Source organism: Amblyraja radiata, chromosome 27 (genome assembly GCF_010909765.2).
Source record: "Amblyraja radiata isolate CabotCenter1 chromosome 27, sAmbRad1.1.pri, whole genome shotgun sequence".
NCBI classification, from domain to species: Eukaryota; Metazoa; Chordata; class Chondrichthyes; order Rajiformes; family Rajidae; genus Amblyraja; species Amblyraja radiata.
Genome location: NC_045982.1, coordinates 24,304,000 through 24,318,722, shown reverse-complemented (window position 1 = coordinate 24,318,722; position 14,723 = coordinate 24,304,000). Strand labels below are relative to the sequence as shown.

Sequence of the window (14,723 nt, the reverse complement as noted above, 5' to 3'; positions counted from 1 at the left end):
TTCCAAACAGGTAACTTCAGCTTGATGGGCTGAATGGCCTGATTCTGTTCCGAGAACTTATGAACATGATATAGAACATAGAACAGCACAGGAACAGATCCTTTGACACATAATGTCTGTGTTGAACATGATGCCAAGCTAAACTGATCTCCTCTGCCTTCACATAGAAGATAGGTGCAGGAATAGGCCATTCAGCCCTTCGAGCCAGCACCGCCATTCAATATGATTATGGTTGATCATCCAAATTCAATACCCCGTTCCTGCTTTCTCCCCATATTCCTTGATTCCGTTAGCCCCAAGAGCTATATCTAACTCTCGAATACATCCAGTGAATTGTCCTCCACTGCCTTCTGATTTTCCTCATCTCAGTCCCAAATGGCTTACACCTTATTCTTAAACTGTGACCCCAAGTTCTGGACTCCCCAACGTCGGGAACATTTTTCCTGCACCTAGCCTGTCCAATCCCTTAAGAATTTTATATATTTCTATGATACCCTCTCCTCCTTCTAAATTAGAAGTAAATATAAGCCTAGTTGATCGATTATTTTGTCGTATGTCAGCTCCGCCATCCTGAGAATTAACTTGGTGAACATACACTGCACTCCCTCAATAGCAAGAATACGTGATCCATATCCCTCCATTCCTTGGCTATCCAAGTGCCAATCTATAAATCACTTAAGCAGCACTACCGTATCTGCCTTCACCACCACCCCAGGCAATGTGTTCCAGGCACCCAATGTGTTTCACTTTAAACTATGCCCCTCTCACCTTGAATCTATGATCATTATCTTTGACATTTTCACCCTGTGAAAAAGGTACTGCTTTTGTAATTTGATATACTTCTATCAGTCTCCGACGTTCCAGAGGATGCAACCCCAAATCTGCCCAACCTATAACATACATGAGCCTATTTCTGGCAGCGTACCTCTTTTCCCGCTGGGCCATCTTCGCCAGACTCCCCCTGAAACAGTGGAAGAAAACAGACAACAGTCAGCGGGGTACATGAAGTTCTGTTACATGCTTTGAGTCGGGTAGCATGTGGGGAGGGAATAGACAGACGACGTTTCAGGTCGAGACCATTCTCGTTTTGGAGCAGAGTTTCATCGACGCTCTGTGTACGTTTTTCCACCACCTTCCCTCTCACTGCTGACTTGCTCCATTGATGGTGGGGACCCACACATGCTAGCACCACCCTTGGGCTGGGCAATGAGCCTCACAGTGCAGGGGAGGCCATGCAGGGGAGCAGTGTGAATGAGCTAGTGTCTCGTTGCTAGCCGTGCACACTGGGGACAATGTCTCCTCAGGGCCCAGGCAGCATCCGGCACATACCAGGCCCTGCTCACACTCCAGTGTTAACAAGCACAAAGCCTGAACCAGCCTCAAGAGCATTGGAAATGAGACATGGGGCTTATGTTTATATGTTCAGAGACTGGTGGACACTGCCCGGTCCATCGCAGGTAATGACCTCCCACCATTGATGGGAACTACAGTTGTCGCTGCCTCAAAAAGGTATCCAGCATCATCAAAGACCCACAACACCCTGGCCATGCTCTCATTTCACTTCTGCCTTCAGGCATAAGGTACAGGAGTCTGAAACCCGTAACCTCCAGGTTCAAGAGCCACTTCTTCCCAACAACCATCAAGCTCTTGTCACAGCACTAACCTCAGCAACTATAAACTTTTATGGACTGTGTCACAGAGGTAAAGGAGTATGAAAACTGTGACCTCTGGGTTCAAGCACAGCATCTGATACAGGGAATACTGGAAATTCAATAAAATTGTGCAAATTGTGAAATCTGTTTAATCCAAATGTTTACATACAGGAGAGTCATGATGGGAATGTAACTTAAAGGTCATGTCAGCAGAGGCAATATGTAGATTTAGGGAGTATTTAGATTACAACACATAGGTCCTGTAGAGACACGTAGGCAGTTGTGAACCAGCCAGAGGGCAATAAAACTGACCATGAGATAAGCAAAGTCACATTATGAAACCCATCTGCAAGATAAGTGGGAGAATTGTTTTCTAATGAAGAGGGAACAGAGAGTTGAAAGTTGATCACTGATGAATCATTTAAAAACTGTAATATCTGCATGGTGTTGTAAACTGGAACATGTTGTGTGAATCAGGAAACACTTTGGGTCCCCTCATTCTTGAAGTCGGTTTATTCAAGGCCTTGAATAAACCGACTTGTTCAAGAAATTCACCACTGCCTAAGGAGGGTTTCTCTGTGTGCTGTCGTGATCTGAAGTGTGCTGAAGAGGGTGACTGGGCCCCACGTGAGAGATAAATTCAGGGTCAGGTCAAACACACAATCCCCTCCAACAGCCTCTTCCCAACAACAATCAGGCTCTTGAACACTGCATAACACTGACCTTAACTACAAACTTCTATGGACTTCTTTGGTTGCGCGAATGACATAGGGACTTTTTGTTGTTGAGTTGAGTTTAGTTTTGTTTATTATTGTCACGTGTACTGAGGTACAGCGTAAAGCTTTTTTGTTGTGTGCTCCCCAGTCAGCGAAAAGACTATACGTGATTACAATCAAGCCGTTCACAGTGTACAGATACAGGATAAAGGGTATAATGATTAGTGCAAGATAAAGTCCAGTCATGTCCAATTAAAGGTCTCCAATGAGGCGGATGGGAGGTCAGGACCACTCTAGGTGGCCAGAGAGCAGTTCAGTTGCCTGATAACAGCTGGGAGGAAACTGTCCCTCAATCTGGAGGTATGTGTTTTCAAACTTCTGTACCTCTTGCCTGATAGGAGATGGGAGAAGAGGGAGTGGGCAAGGTGAGACTGGTCCTTGATTATGCTAGTGGCCTTGCCAACGCAGCGGGAAGTATGGATGGAGCCAATGGAAGGGAGGTTATTTTGCGTGATGGACTGGGCTGCGTCCACAATACTCTGCACTAATATTGTGGTTAGTATTTTATTTAATTTGGTTGTAAAATTGTGGTTGCTCATTTATTGTTTTGTTCATTACATATTATCTGGGAGTATTGTGTTACAGGTATGTTATGCTGCAGCAAGTAAGAATGCAATTGTTCCACTATTGGTACACACAAGTAAATACTCTTGACTGACACAAAAATCTGGAGTAACTCAGCGGGCCAGGCAGCTTCTCTGGAGAAAAGGAATAGGAGATGTTTCGGGTCGAGACCCTTGTTTTGTTTGTCTGGTTTAAACCAGCATCGGTAGTTCTGCACTACACAAATACTCTTGACTTTTGAAAGCCCAGTTGCCTGCACCAGGTAGTGTAAGGATTTCTCAGAAGAGTGTTCCCCATGGATCTTTCCCGACACAAGTGAGCAGTGTTGTGTGTACATCACAACGATGGTGAATCGTCGGCCCATTGGTCCAGCTGAGAGGGGGGTGAAGATGGGGTGAGAGTCTCCTCACCCCCAGTCTCGCAGAATGTCGGGGAATGTCGGGGTGTTACCCACCATGATTCCCGGTGTACCGGGGGATCCGGGCATGCCGGCCAGGCCGAGTAGACCTCTCTCTCCCATCGCTCCTCGCTCACCCTTCGCTCCCTGCAAACAGGCAATCAGAGAACAACGACTGTAACAGGCAGGAGGGTTCACTGTGTCAGGCCAGGTAATGAGGAGGGAGGGGGGGGAGGGGGGGGGGGGCAGAATAGTCTGGGACAATGGGGGGGGAGGGTCAGGGGTAACGGGGGAGTGGGATACACGGACTGGCGTAACGAGGGGGGGGGGAGAGGAGGTACCGGAATGGGGTAAAGACGAGGGATGGACCGGGATAATGAGAGTGGGCCACGAGAGGATAGGGGTAAGGAGTGGGGTAACGGCAGTGAGGGAGCGCTGGTACTGATCCCCGCCATGCTGCCACAACTCACCATTCCCGGTGGTCCCACGGGCCCCGGACTTCCTGGAGTTCCGGCTGTGCCCTGGGAAGGAGAAAGAAACGTCACTCACACAAGGCCATTGGCTGACTTAGCGACACGCTGCTCATTGGCTGAGAGCTTGTGGCAAGAGTTACAGAATCCTGCTGGCTCATTGGCTCATGCATCCCGCTCGGTCATGCACTTTGCACACACATGCATGTCACAATGACGTGTATCCCGCAAGGACATGTACCCCACAAACCCCTGGGGATGGGGGGCTGACAGCCCAACACACCTCTTGGTGACGTCGGGTCAGTGACACGGGCATTGTATGAGCCCGGGGCTTCCCCTGCTCCTTACTTCCCTTCAAGCCTCTCAATCCCCAGCAGGCAGGTTGGATCTCTGGGGGGGGGAGGAGGGAAGAGAAGCCACTGCTCCGTTTTACCAGGCTCACAGAGGAGATGAGCTTTAAGGAGGCTGAGCTGGTAGAGCTGCTGCCTCACAACGCCAGAGACCCGGGTTCGATCCTAACCTCAGGTACTCTCTGTGTGGCGGTTGCACATTCACCCTGCGACTCCTGTGTGTTTTGTCCGGGGGCTCCGGTTTCCTCCCACATCCAAAAGACATGTGGGTTTGTAAGGTAATTGGACTCTGTAAATTGCCCCTAGTGTGTGGGGAGTGGATGAGAAAGTGCGATAACATAGAACTAGTGTAAACGGGTGATCCATGGTCGGTGCGGAATGGGTGGGCCGAAGGGCCTGTTCCTGTGCTGCATCTCTGATCTTAAAAAGCCCCCCGCAGTTGTCAGACCCCCGCTGGTCAGTGGCGGAGTGAGCAGCACAATACTCACCATATGCCCTGGAAGTCCCGGTGGTCCAGCAGGTCCCGGCGGTCCTGGCTCACCCTGCACGCAAACACACAGTCATTCCTTCAGCCCCTCAGACCATGTCTCCACACAGGGTGGCTGCAGCCTGCGGCCCACCAGGCAGGCTCTGCAATATGGTTTCAGTGGGAGGGCTGCACGTACATCTCCTGGCACATACACTGATCTCAAAGGTATTCTGTGGCTCTCATCAGTACAAGGGCACAGTCACACAGAGGGTAGTTGGTGGCTGGAACTCATTACCAGAGGTTGTGGTGGAGGCAGATACGATAGTAGCATTTAAGAAGTTTTTAGACAGGCACATGGATATGCAGCGAATGGAGGGATATGGAGTAATCATCTCACGTGCAGTTAGAGAAGATTAATTATATTGGCATCATGTTTGGCACATACATTGTGGGTCGATGGGCCTGTTCCTGTGCTGTGCTCTGCTGTTCCATGTTCCATATTCTAGAAGCTCTGTCAATGGTTTGACTTGAAAGGGAACCAACTCAATGTAACAAGGTACGAACAAGGAACTGCAGATTGAATCAGTCTATAGAAGGGTCCTGACCCGAATCATCACGTATTCATGTTCTCCTGAGTCGCTCACTGACCTGCTGAGTTACTTCATAACTCAGTCACGTCGCTGGACTCTGACAAGTCCTCAAGGCTGGGACTCAGACCTCTCTGTGTGACATTGTCAGTGCTGCAGTGAAAGGCAGGCGTGGGTGCGAGGAGCAGCATCTCATCCTCTGACTGAGTGGGAGTGAGTGTGGTCTTCACCAGCCCAGGGTCTGGATACACAGACTGTGAGGGTGGAGGGCACAGAAGCAGTGGAAGGGCAGAGCGACCAGTGATCACAGGGTGTCCATACTTGCCTCAAAGCCCGGCCGTCCCATTACCCCCGGCGGTCCAGTTGGCCCCCCTTCACCCTGCAAGAACGAGAGTTGTTACTGCTGGTCACTGCCGAACAAGCCTGGCCCGAGGGTGATGTCTGTGTGTGTCTGTGTGTGTGTGTGTGTGTGTGTGTGTGTGTGTGTGTGTGTGTGTGTGTGTGTGTGTGTGTGTGTGTGTGTGTGTGTGTGTCTTTACGTGTGTGTATCTGTAGCCGTGTGCGTGGGTGTGTGCATGTGCATGAGTGCGTGTGCATGTGCGTGTGTGTGTTTGTATGAGCGTGTGTTTGCATGAGTGTTTGGGTGTGTGTATGCGTGTGTGTGTCTGTGTGCTAGTGTGTGTATCTGTATGTGTGTAGATATGTATGTATACTGAGACCGGTGCTAAGTGAGGAATATACCGAGCTAATATACTGAGGTACACTCTCACGCATACAAACATACTCTCACACACAGTGAGATACAGCCACAGACACACACACTCGCAGACATACATTCACACACACACTCATACATACACAGGCGCACACACAAGTAGACACACATACACACTCAGGCACATACACACCACCATAAACGACACCCTCACCCTGATCCTACACACGCGTACTCATGAACACGGCTGATGTGCATGTTCCCACCGGTACCCTCCACACCCCGACACCTACCCTCATTCCAGGTAGCCCGGGGATTCCTGGCTTTCCTTTAAAGCCCTGTGGAAGGAGAGAGACCAGTCAGAGTGTTTCCACGACCCGGGCATTGCACACACCCTCGGCCCCGCGCACCCTCTCCCGCCTGTCCGTGCATCCGCCGCCCAACCTGGGAGCTCCGCTCTCCCTCCCAACCACTGGGACCTCGCTGGCCCTCTTCAAACCCAGGGGTGTGAGGGCTGCCAGCGCTGCTGGGGAACTGCTGGTGGGTGGCACAGGGTGGATAAATGGCCCCCTAGTGTGTAGGGAGTGGATGAGAAAGTGGGATAACATAGAACTGGCGTGAACGAGAGATGGATGGTCGGTGTGGACGCAGTGGGCCGAAGGGCATATTTCTATGCTGCATCTTTCAAACTACCACTTCATTATTCAAGTTTATCCAATTGGTGTTATGAAAACACGTTATATTAAAATTATCAGTGCTGAAAACCAAGCCAGGAGACATGAGCAACTGCAGATGCTGTATTTTTGTGTGGAACACTAGGTGTCGGAGTAACTCAGCCAGTCAGGCAGCACCTCTGGGGGACACGGACAGGTGATTCTACAGGCCGGGACCCTCCATAGACCAGGCGAGGTGATGGCCTGGTACCCGGTGATGGTACAGGTACTTACATGTCCGCCTCGGATTCCTGGTGGTCCGTGGGGGCCAACTTCTCCCTGCAAGACAAAGTCACTGACTTCAGGATCTCTACCCACTGACTGACAGACCAGCACAACATGGGATGCGAGTCATGACCTACCCGGGCACCTGGCTTCCCGTCCTTCCCATCGAGGCCTTGCACTCCGGAGGGTCCCTGCGCACAGAGAGGAGAGCAATGTCAGCAGGCACTGCAGCTGGGCAGAAGACGGTCAACCCCCACACACACACACCCCGTCGACACTCAAACACTGACATGAGGCATGGACACAGTCTGTCTTTAAATGGTCGGCATCACCATATCAGGATTGAAGCAACAGCTGAGACAACAGTGGAGCCAAGCCCACCTTCATTGACGATGAGGGCTGGACAACACCATAGACATAGAAACATAGAAAAATAGGTGCAGGAGTAGGCCATTCGGCCCTTCAAGCCAGCAAGTCGGCAATTCAATATGATCATGGCTGATCATCTAAAATCAGTACCGCGTTCCTGCTTTTTCCCCATTTCCCTTGATTCCTTGAGCCCCAAGAGCTAAATCTAATTCTCTCTTGAAAACACCCAGTGAATTGGTCTCCACTGCCTTCTGTGGCAGACAATTCCACTGATTCATAACTCTCCGGGTGAAGTTTTTTCTCATCTCAGTCCTAATTGGCCAACCCCTTATTCTTAAACTGTGACCCCCTGGTCATGACACCCCCAACATCAGGAACATATTTCCTGCATCTAGCCTATCCAATCCTTTAAGAATGTTATATGTTTCTAGAAGAACCCCTCTCATCCTTCTAAATTCCAATGAATACAAGCCAGTCGACCCATTCTTTCATCATATGTCAGTCCCACCATCCTGGGAATTAACCTGGTGAACCTATGCTACACTCCCTCAATAGCAATAATGTCCTTCCTCAAATTAGGAGACCAAAATTGCACACAGTACTCCAGGTGCAGTCTCACCAGGGCCCTGTTCAACTGCAGTAGGACTTCCTTGCTCCTGAACTCACATCCTCTCGCAATAAAGGCCAACATGCCATTAGCTTTCTTCATTGCCTGCTGTACCTGAATGCTTACTTTCCATAATTGATGTACAAGCACACTCAGGTCTTGTCGCACCTCCCCTTTTTCCTAATCGGACACCATTCAGATAATAATCTGCCTTCCTGTTCTTGCCAGCAAAATGGATAACCTCACATTTATCCACATTATACTGCATCTGACATACATTTGCCCACTCACCCAACCTATCCAAGTCACCCTGCAGACTCATAACATCCTCATCGCAGCTCACACTGCCACCCAGCTTTGTGTCATCCGCAAACTTGGAGATGTCACATTTAATTCCCTTGTCTAAATCATTTATATATATTGTAAATAACTGGGATCACAGCACTGAGCCTTGCGGCACCCCACTAGTCACTGCCTGCCATTCTGAAAAGGACCCGTAATTTCCTACTCTTTACTTCCTGTCTGCCAACCAGTTCTCTATCCATGTCAATACCCTACCCCCAATACCATGTGCTCTAATTTTGCACACTAATCTCTTGTGTGGGACTTTATCAAAGGCTTTTTGAAAGTCCAGAAACACCACATCCACTGGCTCTCCCTTATCCATTCTACTTGTTACATCCTCAAAAAATTCCAGAACATTACTCAAGCATGATTTCCCCTTCATAAATCCATGCTGATATTGACCGATCCTGTCACTGCTTTCTAAATGTGATGCTATAACATCTTTAATAATCGACTCAAACATCTTCCCCACTACTGATGGAAGGCTAACTGGTCTATAATTCCCTGTTTTCTCTCTCCCTCCTTTCTTAAAAAATGGCTACCCTCCAGTCCACAGGAACTAATCCAGAGATGAGAAGACATTAGAAAATGATCATCAGTGCATCCACGATTTCTATGGCCACCTCCTTGTGTACTCTGGGATGCGGTCCATCAGGCCCTGGGAATTTATCTGCCTTCAGTCCCAACAGTTTACCTCTTACTGGAGACCACCATATGTTACAGCAACCCACCATTTGCTGCTTTAACCACCAAAGCAGAACTTTTTAAAAAGGGAGGGAGAGAGAAAACGGGGAATTACAGACCAGTTAGTCTAACGTCGGTAGTGGGGAAACTGCTAGAAGCAGTTATTAAAGATGGGATAGCAGCACATTTGGAAAGTGGTGAAATCATTGGACAAAGTCAGCATGGATTTATGAAGGGTAAATCATGTCTGACGAATCTTATAGAATTTTTCGAGGATGTAACTAGTAGAGTGGATAAGGGAGAACCAGTGGATGTGTTATATCTGGACTTTCAGAAGGCTTTCGACAAGGTCCCACTTAAGAGATTAGTATACAAACTTAAAGCATACGGTATTGGGGGTTCAGTATTGATGTGGATAGAGAACTGGCTGGCAGACAGGAAGCAAAGAGTAGGAGTAAACGGGTCCTTTTCACAATGGCAGGCAGTGACTAGTGGGGTACCACAAGGCTCAGTTCTGGGACCCCAGCTATTTACGATATATATTAATGATTTGAACGAGGGAATTGAATGCAACATCTCCAAGTTTGTGGATGACACGAAGCTGGGGGGCAGTGTTAGCTGTGAGGAGGATGCTAGGAGGCTGCAAGGTGACTTGGATAGGCTGGGTGAGTGGGCAAATGCATGGCAGGTGCAGTATAATGTGGATAAATGTGAGGTTATCCACTTTGGTGGCAAAAACAGGAAAGTAGATTATTATCTGAATGGTGGCCGATTAGGAAAGGGGGAGATGCAACGAGACCTGGGTGTCATGGTACACCAGTCACTAAAAGTAGGCATGCAGGTGCAGCAGGCAGTGAAGAAGGCGAATGGTATGTTAGCATTCATAGCAAAAGGATTTGAGTATAGGAGCAGGGAGGTTCTACTGCAGTTGTACAGGGTCTTGGTGAGACCACCCCTGGAGTATTGCGTACAGTTTTGGTCTCCTAATCTGAGGAAATACATTCTTGCCATAGAGGGAGTACAGAGAAGGTTCACCAGACTGATTCCTGGGATGTCAGGACTTTCATATGAAGAAAGACTGGATAGACTCGGTTTGTACTCGCTAGAATTTAGAAGATTGAGGGGGGATCTTATAGAAACGTACAAAATTCTTAAGGGGTTAGACAGGCTAGATGCAGGAAGATTGTTCCCGATGTTGGGGAAGTCCAGAACAAGGGGTCACAGTTTAAGGATAAAGGGGAAATCTTTTAGGACCGTGATGAGGAAAACTTTTTTCACACAGAGAGTGGTGAATCTGTGGAATTCTCTCCCGCAGAAGGTAGTTGAGGCCAGTTTATTGGCTATATTTAAGAGGGAGTTAGATGTGGCCCTTGTGGCTAAAGGGATCAGGGGGTATGGAGAGAAGGCAGGTACAGGATACTGAGTTGGATGATCAGCCATGATCATATTGAATGGCGGTGCAGGCTCGAAGGGCCGAATGGCCTACACCTGCACCTATTTTCTATGTTTCTATGTTTCTAACTCTACCCAATCCAGCTTGGTGGTGGATTGCAAAAAGCCTGACTCTTCCTGATATGAAATAATCATAATGCCCCATGTTTTGTGAGTACACGTGCAGGTAGATGAGATTAATTTAACTTGGTGTTGTGTTCAGAATGGGCATTGTGGGCCGAAGGCCTGTTCCTGTGCAGTACTGCTGAATGTTCCATGATGTGAACCATGCCTCTGCACTCACCAGGATCGTCCAAGAAAGAGGATGGATGAGAGAGAGAAGGAGGAGGGAGAGGGAGGAGGGAGAAGGAGGAGGGAGGAAGGAAGAGGGAGCGGGAGGAGGTGGAAGCAGGATCAGCTCACCGGTATTCCTGGAGGTCCACTTCGACCTTGAGGTCCTGTTGGGCCGACAAGTCCTGTCCTTCCCTCTGAGCCCTGCGGAACACAGAGGAGTTCACTCGACCAGGCCGGCTTCTCAAGACCCCCATTCCGTCCCCTGGAGGACCCCCACCTCTTTGTGTTACTGGACACCACCATTTGTTACTGGACACCACCATTTGTTACTGGACATCACCAATCGTTACTGGACACCACCATTTGTTACTGGACACCACCATTTGTTACTGCCAGCTGGACGCTTACCTTCTCACCCGATGCTCCAGGAGGTCCCAGGGGCCCGGACTTCCCTGGAAAACCGATTGGCCCCTGTGAACACAAAGAGTTAACACGGTGACCATAGACCATTGTCCTCGCTCATGATGTTATATTTAACATTTAAAGGTGCACCTGGGCCTAGCATTCAGTGCTAGCTTCCCGTGCTCACCCTAAACGTGTCCCCATCCTGCATCTGTCCCCAAGTTAATCAGATCAGAGATACGTTGAAAGTGAACTGGCCTCTTGCTCCACAACTCCCATTTATCAGTGACCACCCAGATAACAATATTTCTTCCAACTGCACCAGCCTGGATATAAATGATTCCCCCATCCCATTTATTCCACAGATGGGGGAGATATTCTGAGTCGGTAATTGTTATTAATGGTTTATCCAAACTACACGTCAGTACACTTGTCCCCATCAGTAAACTACACATCAGTACAGCTCCACTACAATCTGTACAGTGAGCAATTTGGTGAGACACAAGCGGTACCTTGATACATCTCTCTGTACATGCCAGAACCAAACATCTGGTTCTGTACAACACATTACTCAACATCTGTACATGTCAGCACCGAACATCTGTACAACACATTGGTGCGTCTGAAGCTGAGGGAGACCTGACAGAAGTATATAAAATTATGAGAGGCATAGATAAGGCCAGAATCTTTTTCCAGGCGCGGAAATGTCAAATACTAGAGGGAAGAACTATAAAGTGAGAGGGGGAAAGTTTATTGATTGTTGATTATTGATTGATTATACCTTTAATAATCCTTTACAGGAAATTACAGTGCCACGACAGCTTCAAGACAGACATAACACCACACATTTCCTCAAATGGCTTCCATACTTAACAAGTTAAAATACAAGTTAAAATACAAGTTAAAATACAATTAATTTAAAAAAAAGTACAGTTATTTATGCGCATTATATAACCTTATAGCAGCTGGTAAACAGGACTTCCTATGTCTCTCAGTTTTGCACATTGGTGCAATCAGCCTCTGACTGAAGATGCTGCTCTTGATCACCTTCAGGGCATGGAGTGGGTGAGTGGGGTTGGTCATTATAGAACCTAGTTTGTTCAGAGTTCTGGCCTCTGCCACCTGCTGGATCACGTAAGATGTACGGGCCAAGTTTTTTTTACGCTGCCAGTGTTTGGTGGTGGAGGCAGAAATGATAGTGGTGTTTAAGAGGCTTTCAGATAAGCACATGGGTGTGTAGGGAATGGAGGGATATGGATGACTTGCAGACAGAGGAGATTAACTAGGCATCGAGGGCCGAAGAGCCTGATCCTGTGCTGTCCTGCTCTATGTTCTATAATCAATCATCTGTGGTATTACAAAGCTGCAGTTTACTGACAGTGTTCAAGACTTCCGCAGCACACTTGGACCTGGAGACCTCTGGAGACATAGATTTATCTGCTTAATCCAGAATTTAAATCCCTGCAGAATGATGACCTGCTGAACTTGGAGAGAATGTAGCCTCATTTACCTGCTGTCCAGGAAATCCCGGCTGTCCTTGAAATCCCTGCAAGAGAAATCACTGCATCAGCTTTAGGTCTGGAAGTCTCACCTCCTCAATCGCATCTTCAGCGCCACCAGATGCCAGGGCCAGCCCCAGACTCCTGGCATCAATAATGCCCCCTGCCCCAGACTCCTGGCATCAGTAATTCCCCCCGTGTCAGACACCTGGTGCCAGTAATGGCCCCATACCAGGTGCCAGGCAGTGCCAGGATGCCAGACATCTAGACCACTGGTGTTTGCAATGGCCCCTGTACAGTTGCCAGGCCCTGCCCCAGATATCTGGCATCAGTAACGTCCCCTGCCCCAGATCCTTGGCGTCGGTAATGCCACCATGCATCAGACCCCAGGCATCAGTAAAGCCCCCCAGGCCCAGCCCCAGACCCCTGGCATCAGTAATGCCCCCATACCAGATGCCAGGCAGTGCCCAGATGCCAGACATCCCCTCCATTATCAGACGTATTCAGGTTATGGCAGGGTATTAGTGAATTCTCCAATCTCATCCCCTGTCTGCCCCCTCTCCTTCCTGTGCCCTCCATCCCGGTGCACACCCATTTTCTCACCATCTCTCCCCATCCCTCACCCTTCCCTTCCTTTGTACACTCATTTCCCATCCCTGATTATCCAATTTCCCTCTTATCTCCCCTCTTACCCCTCTCCCTCCCCTGACACTTTCACCCACATCCCCCCTCCGGCTAAACGTCACTCTGCTTTTCCATATCTGACACCCTTTGGTCCCCTTTCCACCTCTGGCCTTTGTCTCTTACTTCACTCATCTGCTAATCACCCCCCACTCCCCCTCATCTGTATTCACCTATCACTTGCCAGACTTTGTCCCGCTCCCACCTCTCTTTTCCAGCTTTCTTTCCCATACTACAATCGGTCTGAAGAATTGTAGTATAATTTAGTATAACCTAAAATTTCTCCTGTCCATTCCCTCCACAGACGCTGCCTGACCAGCCGAGTTCCTGCCACACTTTGCGTTTTTGTGCCTGTCAATAACAAATCAAAGTCAGAAGCAACACGCACCTGGTCTCCCTTCTCCCCACGAGGGCCGGGTGGTCCTAGGTCACCTTTGGAGCCCTGCCAAGGAAAGCGTAAGGTTCAGGTCAAGGTGACTGAGGCAATGGCACGACTGAGCTCACGCTGGGGGCAGCGTTGGGGCCTGAGGGTGGCCGTGACCCTCCCCCAATGAGGCAGGCGAGCACGGCAAAACATCCCCCTCCCCTCATAATCACCACTGTCGCATCTACCTCTAACACCACCCCTGGCAGCACCTTCCAAGCACCCACCACCCTCTGTGCAAACAACCTGCCCAACACATCTCCCCATTAAACTTTGCCACTCTCACCTTAAAGTTATGCCCTCTACTATTTGACATAGGTTCTGACTGTGTACCCTACCTATGCGTCTTGCGATTTTATACATCATGTTTCCCCTCATCCTCCGGCGCTCCAGAGAAAACAATCCAAATTCACCTAATCCCTCTTTATAGCTAATGCTTTCTAATCTATGCAGCATCCTGGCAAACCCTCTTCTGCACCCTGCCCAAAGCCTGCACATCCATCCTGGAATGGGGGCGAGCAGAACTGCACGCAATACTCCAAAGGCAGCCTAACCAAAGTCCTATAGAGCTGCATCATGACTTCTACCCAATGCCCTGATCAATGCTGTCATGTCACGCATACAATTGCTTTCTTTACTACTCTATCTACATGTGTTACCACTTTCAGGAAACTATGGGCTTCAAGATCCCTGAATATTCTTACGTTGATTTAATGGTTTAAGGTTCCATCTTCTCTCCTTGATGTGGATCTCAGGTTCTCCCCTGAGTGGCCAATTTTGTGTCATCATCAACAGTCTGTTCAAGCAGGAAATTCCCCTCCAAAGAGGCAGCACTGAAGAAATCTGTTGATATCAATCCTCATTGCAGTCTTCAGTGGACTGCGTCAGATTTCCCAGCCTCTTGACAACCTGAAGATTATTGCCCTGTTGCCGTCCACACTTGATGCCCCACAGCCCCTCTCGCAGCCCTCACTTCCTGGCAAAGCACAATCCCAAACCTCTCTTCCTTATGTTAACGAAAACGTTGAAACACGCCGCAATGATCGGGTAAGGCTAACATGACTATAAG

At 48.8% G+C, this 14,723-nt stretch overlaps 1 protein-coding gene across 5 annotated transcripts in view; it reads right to left on the bottom strand.

Moving 5' to 3' along the window:
• LOC116988568 (collagen alpha-1(XVI) chain-like) overlaps positions 1-14,723 on the bottom strand; it is a 127,078-nt gene that overhangs the window by 13,721 nt on the left and 98,634 nt on the right. For all 5 annotated transcript variants that reach the window (XM_033045403.1, XM_033045404.1, XM_033045405.1 and 2 more), the window contains 12 exons: positions 13,619-13,672; positions 12,561-12,596; positions 11,057-11,119; positions 10,778-10,849; positions 7,056-7,109; positions 6,928-6,972; positions 6,274-6,318; positions 5,591-5,644; positions 4,698-4,751; positions 3,860-3,910; positions 3,447-3,536; positions 926-961 (listed from right to left, as the gene is read on the bottom strand). In XM_033045403.1, the coding sequence (XP_032901294.1) occupies positions 926-961; positions 3,447-3,536; positions 3,860-3,910; positions 4,698-4,751; positions 5,591-5,644; positions 6,274-6,318; positions 6,928-6,972; positions 7,056-7,109; positions 10,778-10,849; positions 11,057-11,119; positions 12,561-12,596; positions 13,619-13,672 (654 nt within the window). The remainder of the gene's footprint in view (positions 1-925; positions 962-3,446; positions 3,537-3,859; positions 3,911-4,697; positions 4,752-5,590; positions 5,645-6,273; positions 6,319-6,927; positions 6,973-7,055; positions 7,110-10,777; positions 10,850-11,056; positions 11,120-12,560; positions 12,597-13,618; positions 13,673-14,723) is intronic.